Source organism: Bombus fervidus, chromosome 3, assembly GCF_041682495.2.
Source record: "Bombus fervidus isolate BK054 chromosome 3, iyBomFerv1, whole genome shotgun sequence".
In the NCBI taxonomy this organism is placed as follows: domain Eukaryota; kingdom Metazoa; phylum Arthropoda; class Insecta; order Hymenoptera; family Apidae; genus Bombus; species Bombus fervidus.
Genome location: NC_091519.1, coordinates 13,753,791 through 13,768,287, shown reverse-complemented (window position 1 = coordinate 13,768,287; position 14,497 = coordinate 13,753,791). Strand labels below are relative to the sequence as shown.

The 14,497-nt window shown below is 41.1% G+C and overlaps 1 protein-coding gene across 1 annotated transcript; it reads left to right on the top strand.

Moving 5' to 3' along the window:
* Positions 1 to 223: 223 nt before the first annotated feature.
* LOC139985712 (peritrophin-1) lies at positions 224 to 14,426 on the top strand. Its single transcript, XM_072000360.1, has 3 exons — positions 224 to 460; positions 11,208 to 11,618; positions 12,616 to 14,426. The coding sequence occupies exons 1-3, from the start codon at positions 406 to 408 to the stop codon at positions 12,924 to 12,926; spliced, it is 777 nt and encodes a 258-aa protein (XP_071856461.1). The 5' UTR covers positions 224 to 405; the 3' UTR covers positions 12,927 to 14,426.
* Positions 14,427 to 14,497: the final 71 nt, after the last annotated feature.

Here is a 14,497-nt window from a genome sequence, read left to right as displayed (position 1 = left end):
CGAAGGACAACGTTCTCACCGCGAGAGTGATCAACGACACGACGTTTTGATTTCCGATAATCCGAACGATCTATCCCGAAGTATCATCGATCGAGAGGATACCGAGTGCGCGACGGAGTTCTCGATAGAAGAAACCAGGTGTGTTCTCCAGGGAGGCCTTCCTATGCCGCAGAGATCGGACCTACCGGAAGAGTGGGGAGCTCATATAAGACACGAAGCCAAACGCCTCTCCCAGTGACCAGTCTCGACACGAAAACTCATCAGCCGAGCTTCTTCGGTTCCCATAAGAATCACTTCACGCTTCCAGCCCCACCTTTGGATGGTTCCAGTCGCCGGATTGAAATTCCAATAGATTCGAGTTAATCGAATTGGTCTTTCCCAAGGCCGAACACACTACGAGTCACAATGGTATCGTCGTCGCAGATTCTCTCGTTATTTTTGCTGTTCCTGGCTGCGCACGGTGAGTCTCTATATTTACTTTTCGTTTTACTTTTTTTTTTTACTCTTCTCCTTCTTCTTCTGCTTCGTTCTCCTCCTTCATCCACGTTCCTTCGCCAGTGTTCCTCCTGCATCTTCCATCCCGTACCGTTGCACCTTCTGGTCTCTTTCTTATTGTCTTCTTCCCACGTTGTCTTCCCCGAGGATGTAACCGTAGACGTTAACCATGATTTTGTTTTATCGCGTCGTTAAAGAGAGAGAAAGGAAGAGCGATCGCGATCGTCTGTATAAATTAAGTGACTTTACTGTCCGTACGGCGAACGCGACTCGCCGCGTCGTGAACAATATCCACGCGATAAACGCTCCGAGTGCTGTTTACATTCGTTTTGCCGGTCAATCGATGTTCCATTATCACGTGCTAATACGGGTAAAAAGAGCTGCCGGGTTGTAGAGGTCCGTCGATTTTTTATTAATCGATTAAACGGTAGTGGTAGCTCGAGCGCGAATACAGGCCGCGAGTGCAAGTGAAAACGGACTTTCTGTGATCAGACGAGTGCGTTTCTCGCGGCCGCTGGATCTAAAAAGTGTGCGCATCGGCCTACTTTCGCGGCAACGATTCTTCCGATTGCTCTCGCGCTTAATGGCGATGCCTGCGTCTAACACCGCGTCATCTCGTCCATCTTGTCCGACGAAATCAACGGCGATTCCATTAAATATCCCTTTGGCAGTCGCTGTGCATCGATCACGTCTCGCTTTCGCGTTAAGTTCGCGTAGGAACGAGTGGCAATTAATCGAGCTGCAATTAATTAATAGCGTGTGGTGATTAACTTGCTCGTTACCGTACATCGAATCGCCGATTGTCTTCTGCCTGAGAAAATTTGTTCGACATCGAACCTGCAAGTTCTCGTTAAACTCGTTGACGGAATTTGATAAAAGATGGGCAAATTTTATACGAAAGAGGAAAAAGGAAAATTGCGTTAGTTAAATCGTATTTATCATTTTCTATTGTTATTTTTCAAACCTCGAAGAGGATTGTGAAATAACGTTGGTTAACTCTCGACCGTTTGCAACTAATTGCTGTTTCTCTGGATTATCGGTTCTTCTATACTTTAACCCTCTTTCGTTGCACAATATCCGTTATCGTTTAATTTGGTATTCATAACTCTGAGAAGTGCCCCTCTTCTAATAATTATTACATGGGTCTTCATAAGACAATGACGAGCGTTCATCGGGTTTCACACATCTTGAGAACTTTCTCCCGTGTCTCGGGAGTGAAAATATGAAAGTAGCTCGACCGACAGATTACATACACACACACACACACACTCTTTCTCTCTCTCTCTTTTTTTTTCTCTTTCGAATATTTTGCATCTGTAGATCGCAAAGCGACCGATTAATCTCTCGTTTAAAAGTTGTACCAAGATCAAACGATATTAACGTATGGACAATCGGAGGAATAAGTATTCTTTCATCGTTTTAACAATCGTAAAAGATAATCGTTGTAATGATAATGAACGATAAGCTTAGAAATGAAAAACTTTGCGTATGAAGTAGCAAAATGTCACTCGCGTATCTGGTCTCTTTAGTTGCGAAACACGGGTAAAAGTACTTCCTGTTTCATAATTCTTCCTAAATAAACACTTGATCACTATTTGAACGCGTAATTGTCAAACACCTTTCGATGCTTTCACCTGATGCCAAAAATACCACTCTTCGATTACGATTTCCCTACGTAACTCGATTCTTCTAATGGAATAAACATGCGCGAGTACAACTTTAGCATACGATGAAGCGATGCGTTATTTTCTCAAATATTACCGTTCAAATAAGTTTCCATTAGCATCGGATTACTTTCTATGAAACGTACATACCGTGAATAGAAACTTTCATTTCATTTTCATACCATTCATCATCTTCGTCGTTGTTTTCATTTTCCAACGACGCGTTTAAAAATCTAAAATCTGTTTCCTTCTTATCGATGCAGTTGTAACCTCCGCCTGAGGTTTAGAAGATTAATCCACGATCCTAGAACGTTTCGTTTAAACTTTGTCGCATAGAGATGTACTTCCAGAATATACATCATTCGTGACTTGGAATCATTGCCATCTATCAAAGGTTAATTTAAAACTTGTGATTTTACGGACAAGGATCGTTTGACCAATAATTATATCGATTTTAACAATCATCGGTAGCACAAACTTTCCGACGACTAATTTTGGTTTACGACAAAATATTAATAAATAAAGGATTATTTATGGAAAAACGATAACGTAGACGGTGCTGGTCGCTACGGTTCGATTATTATAAAATCAAAATAGGCTGGCTCTAAAATAGTTTTAATCTGAGATCTAACGAGGCCACGCATCTCCAGGGGGTGTTAATCTCGTATCGATCTCTCTTCGATTCACAACGACTCTTTACGTAAGAGCCTCAACTTTCTATCGTGGCGTACAATTTTATTATAGAAATTATTTTCAAGCCGAACAACAGTCTAATTATTTATTCATTCCGGACGATTTCCGCTATCATTTCCTTTGGCCGACCGGAATACCAGGACAAGAATTCTCGAATAATAGAACCATCCACCTGCGTATTTTCTCGGGAACTAAGCGCGAATACGTCGTTCTAAACGTTCACGATATGATTGCCTGGACCCGGAAGCTTTAACACAATCTAAAGAAAAAACCGCTATTATTCGGTTGATTAGTGGGAAAACTGTGAAACGAGAAGGAGAAACGTTGTTCGAGCAACGTAACCTCGAGACGAGGAAAAAGAAGCAAATTATACGGGTGGAAAAGAAGTAAAAGGAGGCTGCTTGGAAGTAAGCCAGAAAAAGGCTGGAAAAATCGTTGTAGCGAAACGGCTAATACGCGTGACATTAATCACACGCATTCCATACATTTTTACATATTTTCACGCACAAACAACGCCGATAAATTTTTCGAGGAATATCGGTAAATATAAATTCTACCGATAGATTACGGATTTTTATGCATTTACGAGGAATTTAAAGCTTCGAGAATAGATATAGTGGGTGCGACACGAACGAAAATATCCAAAGTATGACACTCGTAATATTCAACGAGTAAGAGAAATCTCTGCTTACGTTCTGTCTCTTTACCTGTACTCGTAGAATTCATAATTTACATGAACGTCGGCAGTCTATTGGTCGGCTGGTATTCCTTTAAAGAGTTGCACGATCGAAAATAAGGTGAAAGCAAGGAAAGTACGGGAAGAAAAAAGTCATTTAACGTTTCAAAAATTCGGCTACACGGATTAATTTTCTTTGACAATGATCGCATTAAAAACTGTAAAACTGTAATTGATAAAAACTGTACCCGAAGAAAGCAATCGCTTCGAAACGTATCTATCGAACGAATAATACGAAATACTCGACACGAAGGGAAAAGGGGCGAGGAAAAAGACAAAGAAAAAGGCGTGCCACGGACGAAGAAGAAGAAAAGGGAAGTGGCTCGTATCTCGTAAACGGTGTACGGATCGTGGAACGCTTATTACGCGAGTTGACTTTTCACGTGGAACGTTGCACTTTACGGAAGGAACGTGAAAAGGTGGGGCCCTGTGACTATCGCGTACGACCATTTGCTCGCGTGTAACTCTTTACCGGTCACGGGAAGGCCGTCGATGTTCGTTTATTTCCATGATCAGGAAGAAACACGGTGAAAAGTCCAGTAGTGACATTTACTCTTTCTGTAGAGTTTGCCGTCTGTCCAGTCGTACTGGTTCGGTATGCGCCAGAATTTTCCGCGTAGCCAAACCTGTTCGATTTTTCATCTACCGGTTAGCCTGTCCTTGCTCGAAGATATGCGCGAGCATGGGAGGGAAAAAAATTGGAACGTAGACGGAATCCCGTCGATTCGCTTTTGAACACGCTGGAATGGATTTAAAACACGGTTTTCTGGTTAAAGAAATATGGTTTTCTAATCGGTGGAAAGTCGATTTCGGTAGGAGTAATGGGGTACTTACTGGGAAAGTATATAAGCGCGTACATCAAGCTTACGGTCCGTGCATCGATTTAGAGAATTCGCATGAAAAAGAGTACAGACAGACCTTTCTCTTTGAATATCTCGCACGATGAATAGACCGATGTTGCCTTTGCGTTTACTGTTAGTCACGGACGTGCATATGTTAAAACAGTTACGCATGACTAATACTGCGCCGTTTCTCGACGAACGCGGGACGACACCTTGCAACTCGACGTGTTCGGTTTATCTCGACAACCGTTTGAACATTTCGAGGACCGTACGCTCCGAAAACATTGCCTGAATTGTCGCATATTTTTGGAGCCATTTACATTTCCATTCGATCGTACGTTTAGCGAATTATGTAGGTGCCATTTTGTTCCGCGATCTTCCTCCGTCTTTCACACAACTTGAATATTCCATCATCTCAGAACCTCGCAGGTTTTTCCACGAAAAACTTCTCGATATGATTTTTACGTCGACCAGAGGGTTTCATATCGGAACGAACTTGCCGAACAGCATTTAACAAATGTAATATTCTATTAAAAATCAACGAGCATATTTAAAGATACTTCTGATAACGTTTTTTGGCATGATATACTTGGGAACAATTTCTCCGATGGAGAGATACTAAGCAAAATTTATTATTTTATTAAATTCTTTAAAAATCTATCTAATATATCGAAAACGGTTTCGTATTATTCAAGAATGTAACGCAGAAACACTTTCATACCATTCCGTTTATAGCATCCATTGCTTTTCATACCGTTTTATTTAACGGTAGTTAACATTTTTATAGAATACCGTATGACGTATGTAATACGCGAATTCGCGTCTCTCGTCGCCAACAGGTGGGAAATGAAAGACGCGAAATCGCGGCTCGAATCCGCAAAGCGTTAATCGAGCCACATCTACATAGATCGGGAGTGAAAAGTAAAGAAAGCTCGACCATAAACGTTCTTGAAATATGTGTCGGTGATTATGAAAGTGGCCTGGGCGAAGAACGTAAACAAAAAAAACGGGTTTATCGTTTATTTTGCGTTGAGTCTATTAACATTACAGGAATCTGAGATCATGTTTGCGAAGTAGTAGAAACCGTTAGATCGCGAGAGTCAGTTGTTGCGTCGTTAAACGCAGTTCAGCTCGTGCGTTAAACGCGAAACATGAAATATCTCGCAAAATTATGCATATGACTTAGACCACTTTCATAACCATCGGCACCTATAATACGTATTAAGAGCGACGAACGAGTATAAAATTTATGGATGCATTTTCGACCGTAGAAAGCGACTATGAAACAGCTACGAAAGTGGAACGTTAAAAAAGAAGATAGCTAAACGGAAGAAGAAGTTCGTAGTCCATAAGAACAGGCCATAGAAGACCGCACGTGTTATCTATAGAATGTAAACAATTAGGAGTTTCACAGTTGTATGTTGACTTCGATTCTTATAGTTAAACGCAAACTAGCGGCCTACTGCGACCACTTACTTCTTTACAAGGAGTCGTAAAGGAAGGGAAAGTATCTCGGTTCCACGACACTAATAAGAGTCTCTGTTACATAACCAGGCTGCCTAACCAGGGATGTGTCCACCTACAAAGTCAACAGGCGACTGTATCTTAGCGTTTCTCTGCAGAACGTTCTTGCTAATAATTTTTACGTATCTGCTATTTACGTTAACTTATCGTTAAACTCATCAAATTATAAATCATATAGTCTTGACAAATTTTTCCAAATTCTCGCTATTTTAGAAAATCGTATGCAACGTTCCGGATAAATTATAATCCCGTCAGATTTTATAATCTCGATCAAATATTAATTTTTAAGTATTTTTTCGTTCCTTCTATCGTTCTTTCTCGATCAAATCCTGAAGGTTTTCGACGATGCTAAAAGCCACGCGTAGATGCTGGAACGCTAATGATTTCTGGCATGAAAACTTATTTCTCGTCGGTGGCGACTCGATTCTTCTACCAGGGTGCATTGTTTGCGCTCTATTGTACTCGCAGGCAGCAACATTCGACATAATCGTCTAGAGCAGCGGTTCTTAATCTGCGGTCCGCTGACGTATATCTAATTATTCGAATAAAAGATATTTGATAAAAGTACGTGTATTTATTTATTTATATTAGTTCTCCTTTCTCAACGTTCAATGATCGTTGACGAGTGATTGACGACTGTTTTAAATATACATATTTGAGGCGCCTTACGGATTTGAATTTTCAATTAAGTATCAGGGATCCGCGGCGGCAGACAAATATTTAAAGGAGATCCATGGTAAACGAAAGATCGATTCTCTAGACGCTTGTATAATTTCATAAATCGTTCATGAAGAAACGGCTAAACAAAGCTAAATGCTATGTAACTTTCCACACATGACGTCGCTCGTTGACGAGGTTTGGCCGTGTTTCACCAAATTTTCGTTTTGCCGTCGCTATCGACGTTTAAAGCGTTAAGAACCACTGTTCCAGAGCATTCTAGACTCGATAGAGTATTCTAGAGCTCCGAATGGCGGCGAAGCGTTCCATTTGGAAAGGCGCGCAAGATACTCGAAGGTGCGCTGCACGCTCGCTTTTCCTCGGCCGTGCAATCTCCGTTATACGAGTTACTCTTCCAGTTGCTACGAAATCAATAGACATCTCGAAATTCACCGGGCCACAGGACGAATATTTATCACTAGAAATCTCTTATCCTGAAAAATGTATTATCTCGTCTTAATTCTGATGTATGAAGCGTAGGCGTAGAATAGAACAGGAAGGAGCCATAAATATCGCTTCAAGCGGCCTGATATTTTTAAACGCCTCGAAATTCCCTACCTGTGTCGTAATTCATGGTCCATAACAAGATGCTAGAAGAATCATTCTCTTCCGTGCCTTGCAGTCGCGCGTGTATCCTTGACATTCGACTGAACGTTCTAGAACGATGTCCAAATTCGATCGTTCCATTCCTGTATCCTGAAACTGGTTTAAGCGTATCCCCTAATCCATTATCATAATCAGACCGATTATCGAAATTTTATTCCAACCGCCGCATCGTTTCGTTCTTCCTCCGTTCCCTCCACATCGCGAAAAAAAGAAACAGAAGCGAAAAGGATGCCGGCCGACGTTTTTAATTGTCCGTCTAAGTCAAGCGGATCGAAATGAAGATAAAACGAAGGTAAAAGACGAGAATTAATTTAGTTACAACGCTACATGGAGACATTTTCACACCGTTGTTTCGTTTTTCCATTTTTTGGTCTCTCCGTTATTTTGGTCCTTTTACATTGAGGATTTTGCTGTCTGACGAATTTCATATTTTCGTTAAAACATCATCCGTACAAAATTTTGTACACTGATTATGATTAAAAGTATTTGCACGTTTGTAATCCAATTCATTCGGTCCAAGTATTAGGTTGTCCGGAAAGTGTCTTTCTTTCGCAGACGTGTTTTTACAACAATGCACCTTCGTACAAACGTGCAACCAAGTGTGTGAAATGTCGCGGTGTTTATCTCAACAGAACAAAATGAGTCGTACGTAATTCGACAAAGTAATAGAAAACAATACACGTTGTGCGTCTATTATTTCCTTATAAAACGAAAGAAACTTTTCGGACAACCTAATATATTGGATTTCGTATCATTTAGTAGCAGTTTCTTTTCAAGTACCAAGATTTGGCATGAAACTGAATACGAAGCTGAAACGTAGAACATGACAAAAAGAATGTTTCATTGCGAAATAAAGATATCTGCAAACTTTTTCCAATCCCTGTAACTGTATCTATATCTACTCCTTCGACTCCTTAAACTCTCCAAATCTTCATAATACCAGCACTTCCAGCATCGTAAGATATTTTAAAGACCAATGATTTCTTTTCGAGAAGAGAAAATATCATATCGGATTTGTACGATTGTTTTTCAACGAAGTTTTATGTAGAATGAAATTTCGGTGCTCGTTTCTGGACTCGAGAAAGTCACCGAGCAACTTCTGCCTTCCCAGTTTCTTCCACTTGTTTAATCCTTTTTTCGGTTTATTAATCGCGATGTTCGATGAAGGATGAGAACGACATTAGAGTAGAAGTCGATGAATCGAATGTTCGATTTTGTGGAGGACAGGGTAGAGGAAAGGAGCGGGATGAAGGTTGCAAGTCAAGGCTAGACACTTTCACTCGTGCCCGGACCATGCTCTCTTGGGAGCGAGCTACGAGCTGCCTTCCCACCTTACTTTGCTATGTATGTATTCGCTTTTCTACCTGGTCTCGGACACCGAAATGCGCCCATTAACCGAGATATTACGACCGCTATGTGTAACCTCCTGTGGTTAAGCGATTGCGCCGGTCCAACTGTTCCATCGTGGCACCAGCGACTTCGCTTGGGATGTAAATTAATTTCACGACTCTGGTTCATTGGAACAGCGCGCTTCGTTTGGGCGGTTTCAATCGTCTTGTCGCAACGTTAGCTTACCGAGAAACACGTACAATATATACAATCAGTCGTAAAAGTCTGCGTACAAAAGTCAAACTTAGCAAATGTACCTGACTTAGCAAAGAAACTGAAAACGCATTTTGTCGCAATATTATTTTGTACTCACGTATCGGTATAATTATTGTAAGTGTATTTCCAAGAGGAAATTAAGAAATTGAAACATTTGATTGATAGAAATCTTTGGGATAAGATTCCATCGGAAATTACAAGATTTTTAATTTTTTGAACGTCAAAGAGAGAGAGAGAGCAAGACTATTTTTTATAATTTCGCGTAGGTGTAACAGGTGTAAGTTTTGTAACATCGTATCTTGTATTGTTTTATTCGCTGAAAGTTACAGACTGAAAGTGAATATATCGCGTCACATTTGAACAATATGCGTTGCTAATGCGCTGAAAAATTCGCCGAGTTAACGTCTTTTCTATGATATCTTGTATTTGAGTAATAATATTTACGTATTCGTATTCACACGATTTATTTGAGAGGATGTTGGCAACGTGTGCGTCAATCCGCCAAGTATGACACGAATTTTCCTATCGCTTCTTACGCGGTTCGCACGCGCCGTTAATATGAGTTTTACTTGAAGTTTCGTTAGAAAAGCCTCAGAATGTGGTAACGATACATACACTTACGTGACTATTGTATACCTGGAAAGTTTCTTTATAATACGTTACGTATTTACGTATTGTAACCGTTGGCAAAACGAGTCAAAGAAGGAGAAATTCGATTATTTTTGCAGTCAGGAGCTGCTGCTCTGCGAACACGCTTCGCTTAATAATGATCGATCTTAGTGACCGGTTAGTGAAGAAAAGTCCGACGAAACGTAAGAAAGATCGATAAATATTGCGAATAAATTATACGCGTATTTCTTTTATGCGAAAATAAATAGAAATTGAAAGGAATAGTTTTAACACCTTGTACATAGTGGCGTCAAAAAGGAAACGAGTAAGTAGGTATACCTCGGACTCAGACTGTTTGTATCGCAATTTTCACACGATTGCCCATAGCGCTTGCAACAAACGTTAACACCTTTCCAAGCACAGTGGGCATCTAAGAAAATATCACACAGAGGATTGTGTTCTGCAACGCTTAGATTTATCTTCTGATGAAAAAATTCGTATGGCGCGATAAAATAACAATATAATAATCGCATTGTGATGCCAGCGATTGAAAAACGACTGCCGCGGCATAATGGCAGAATAATCAGCGGGTACCAGTTATGTTACGATGTCGTATCTTTATTGAAACAAGTATGAGAGGAGCTTCGGAATGTCGAAGCTTAACTATCGTGAATTACCAGCCTGAAATAATTTTAATTGCATAATAAAAAAAAAAGAGATTTCCATTTATTTAATTCTTCGTCGAGTAAAAAGCATTCTATCGACTAAAAATTACACTTGAAGTGTATCGTGATAACTAGAGAACGTAGCGAACATGAAAGCTATCCCAAGCCATTACAGATGATAAATAGAAAAGAGAGTTTCTCAAAGGGTAATAGGAAAGTTGTATGAAAGACAAGTATAAAACAATAAGATTATAATTCGTTAAAAGTAGCTTCTGTTTCAAAATTGTATAACACCTTTCGATCAAAATCTTCTTTCTCTTTTGATTCTAATTACGAATTCCAGTACAGTTCGAACGTCAAATTTCTCACGGTTTACACGGTCGTATTCTTTTCTTTTTGGAAATGTTTATTTCAAGACAAAAACTAGGATCGTGACTCGTTCTGCGAGATCGATGTGCCAACGAACGATGAGTCAGAAACGTTCGATCGGATCGGCCAAGAAATCGTGTTACTATGCCTCATGGTCGACGGGAACGTGTTCCTCGATCGAAAGAAAAGATCACGAAAAGATGTTGTCGTGCAGCTGGATATTAAGTTGCGAGACGTACGGCCTTCTCAATGGAAATTACGCATAATTTCCTGCTCTTTCCTGTCTTCGACAATGTTAACCGTCGATAATGGATCGAGGCTGAGCGATCCGCCGCCAAACGTTTTGTAATTGATATTCATTAGCAGCTAACAGTTGTCATCCTCTTCGAATTACAGATTTCTTGCTTCACGTCGCGCACCTACGAACGACTCGTGAATGGGAATGATACGTTCCGAAAGAACGAAAGAGTGTCTTTGTTCGAAAATTTATCTCGACGGATAAAAATCTGTGTAACAAATTTGATATTCAGATCGTTGTAATTGCCATTTTTATCGAATGCTAATTCTCGTGATATTCTAAACTATCCTTTACCATCCTTCGTCCTTCTTTCTCACCTACGATTAATTTGACGTACAGCTTTGTTTCTAAAACACGTTTTATTAATATTTTTGTGCGTTACAGTATCGCGTGCTCAGAAGCAACAGCAAGAAGACCCTTGTCAGACAAAATCCAGAGTCGTCGGCGACATAGAATACTGCGATCGCTACTGGGAGTGCGTCAACGGTCGCCCAGAATTATTCGACTGTCCAAACGGCCTCGTATTCGCTGGAAAGCACCGTGGCGTGACCGAGGGTTGCGATTACCCCTGGAGAGCGAACTACTGCGACGGAAAACGTCAGGCGAATCCACCGATCCCGGCTGATCACTGTGACTGGCTCTACGGTATTTTCGGTCACGAGACATCTTGTACTCGTTACTGGACTTGCTGGAATGGCACGGCCACGGAACAGCTGTGCATAGGTGGACTCTTGTACAACGAGAGGGCCAGATCCTGCGATTGGCCGGAGAACGTCGAAGGATGTCAGAAACATCGTGAGTAGATGGAAGGTTTTCACTGCAGGTCGAAAAACCTGCGGCAAATTACTCGTTCGCGAAACATCACGTCTTCCCCTCTATCTTTGCTTCTTTGACATCCGTTCCCTCTTTCGCAAAACGCGTAACATTTTGCCAGAGGCGACGTTCGCGATCATTCTCACTTTCGAAAGCGACCATGTAAGAGTCTACGCGCGTGTGGGTATGCGGCGCCCGTGGTTCTTTTTCTCTCTTCGCCTCGTGTAGTCTACGTTCGATGTCAGTGGCCTCCGCCGAGAAAAAAAGGTGAGTCGTTAATTAGCATTCGAAGCGAGCTCTCGTCGCACCTTCGTCTGCCCCACGCGTCGTATCGTCTCGTCTCGACGGTAACCGAGGAACCTGACAAGTTGACGAACGAGAGATCTCATTCATCGCGACGAACTTGTAAAAGTACCGATCGCGACCAAAGCTGCTTGCAATATGAATTTACAGATTTACTTTATCCTTGATGTCGGATCATTCATATCGATCCTACGTTGCCAACGATAGCTATTGAGACACCCATTCGTTCGTTCAAAGAAATTTTGCTTCTATAGATATTTTACGTTGCGAAATGCGCGCGATACGAACGAAGCAACAGATTTACGATAAAATATCGCAATTAGAGAATGTTTACTACGTATCGTCAGATGTCCTAATACCTCTAGTCGACGCTGTACAACCACGCTCCTGTGTATAGAAACTACAGAATATTAATATTACAGAATATTAATCGAAAATGTTCGAACGACGTACGTACATGTTACATAAAATTACGTAACGAAACGAATTAGAGATCGTCGCGCGCTAAAATTCCGAAATCCTCGGCTTCTAAGTACACAGCTTTTCTACGGCATTCCAAGTTTAAATTACTCTGCTAGATGTTAGAATATCAAAATACTAACGCTTATCCGTGTTTCCTAACGACCTCGTCTTTTACACCAGCATATTCTATAACGCGTAATCGAATCTCCAACAGCTCTGTGCAACGACGACGCGAACGGAAACGTTCCGCTGGGCAAATCCTGCAACCGTTATTGGCAATGTCAAGGCGGATATCCACGGCTACAGAGATGTCCGGCGATGCTGGTGTTCGATCGAAGGTCGCTCAGGTGCGTGGTCCCACCCACTGAAGACTGCGACGTACCCACGACGCCACCCAACCTCGAGGGCGACCTCCCTGAAGGACGAAACGAACAGGAGCCAGAGGAGGAGAACCTTCCACCGGGTGTTCCGCCATTGCCAGCCGGCGCACTGCCGATTCCTCTTCGAGCTCGTCCCAGAAATTAAATTGTTCAACGCTTTCCGATAAATCGTAAGGTCTTGGACTGCGTCTATGCGCGTGGAACGTGTAACGTACGACGGTTTCAAGTTTTGTCTAAAACGAGCCGATTTTTGCAAAATACCATACAAAGGAAAGATCATGTAGAATCGTTGAGTTGATCGGTATCGTTTGGTTCGATATTATTGTACGTACTTCGCGTATTATTTCGTCAACGTCGTGTACTTAGGCGATCTACGTTTTAGACGATGGAGTAAGAGGATCGATTGCTCAAAGTTTGAAACGGACAAGACTGTTTAATCGCTTTATCGTTCGATTTGTCTTCTATCTGCCTCTGTATTTACAACGCGTTCTATTATTTATTCTCTAAGAAACCGGATCGCTTTTAATATCGCGCCTGTCGGAATTGATTACTTCAGGCTAGATCGCTGGATCGCAGTTTCTTTCGTAAACAGGTCGATAATACCAAGACGAAAAGAAGAAGCTTAAATGTTCAAAGGTGATAGAATTGTAAAAAGAGATCGTTTCTGAGAAAATATTCGTTCCCGATTTAAAATGTAGCTCGTAAAATGTATCCTGTAGAATAATGTATCTTCGTGAAAAGAAAGACGCATATAGAATCACGATGTTCATTCTTGTCAAAGTACTAAATCCTACTGTAAAGCAACTTCAAAACTATTAATATCTTTAGGTCCCTCGTCTTCTCGTTGGTTTTGTTTCATATACCTTGATCGTTTAGAACAATTTTAAATCATGAAATTCAGCCGACTAATCGCTCATTCCATCGTTCCTACGTCATACAGATATTCGTACGCGCTAAACACGTCGCAGTTACGCGCAATCGCGTTCCAACCGAGTTCCAGGCGACTCAGGAATCTTTAAAAAATGTTCATACGTTACACGTTACGCGCGTGAGAATGCAGTCCAAGAGCGTCGATCGGACGACAATCGTCCGCGAGAAGCGCGATCGAGAATTCATTCCAAAGTTTCGAAACGAACAGAAATGTGGATTGCAAGCCAGGAAACGTGAATTTGCCGATATTGTAATCGGTATCGCGGCACTCGAATCTAGAAGAGACGACGCGAGGTCGCAAGCGGCGTTGTTGAACTCAGTTCTTTATGTATATTCACCGCTTCGTTAGAAAGTATGTAACTACTTCTGATTAGAAGTGCTAGATATTCCTCTTTATATCTCATTCTTCTTCTTTCGTTTCTCTAATTATGGTCGTTTCGTCGACGACTATTTTGCGCACATACGTCTAAGTTAAAAAGGATATAGGTAAATCGTATGGAACACATCTTGATTGTACACCCCCTGATTATTGTTATTAAGCAACTATCACCACACTGTTCTCTGTCATTTTTACAGTCAAAGTGTAAATATTCTCTTTTATCCATTCTCACCCTCCCTTTCCCTTCTCGTCTTAATCGTAAGCATCTATTAAAACGTTCACAATTGTACGGATATAGACTCGTTGAAATAAAGTGTACGTTGTATATTTTTTGTACGCATGTCCACATTTTATTCCAATGTTCAGTGTACACGTCGTTATCCCTATTATTTTGCAGTTGTTTTCCC

Excerpts from the sequence above, each read along its gene's own strand:
- LOC139985712 (XM_072000360.1), top strand. The coding sequence starts at position 406 with ATGGTATCGTCGTCGCAGATTCTCTCGTTATTTTTGCTGTTCCTGGCT. Across the intron at positions 461-11,207 it reads GCTGTTCCTGGCTGCGCACG|TATCGCGTGCTCAGAAGCAA; the intron begins GTGAGTCTCTAT and ends TGTGCGTTACAG. Across the intron at positions 11,619-12,615 it reads CGAAGGATGTCAGAAACATC|CTCTGTGCAACGACGACGCG; the intron begins GTGAGTAGATGG and ends AATCTCCAACAG.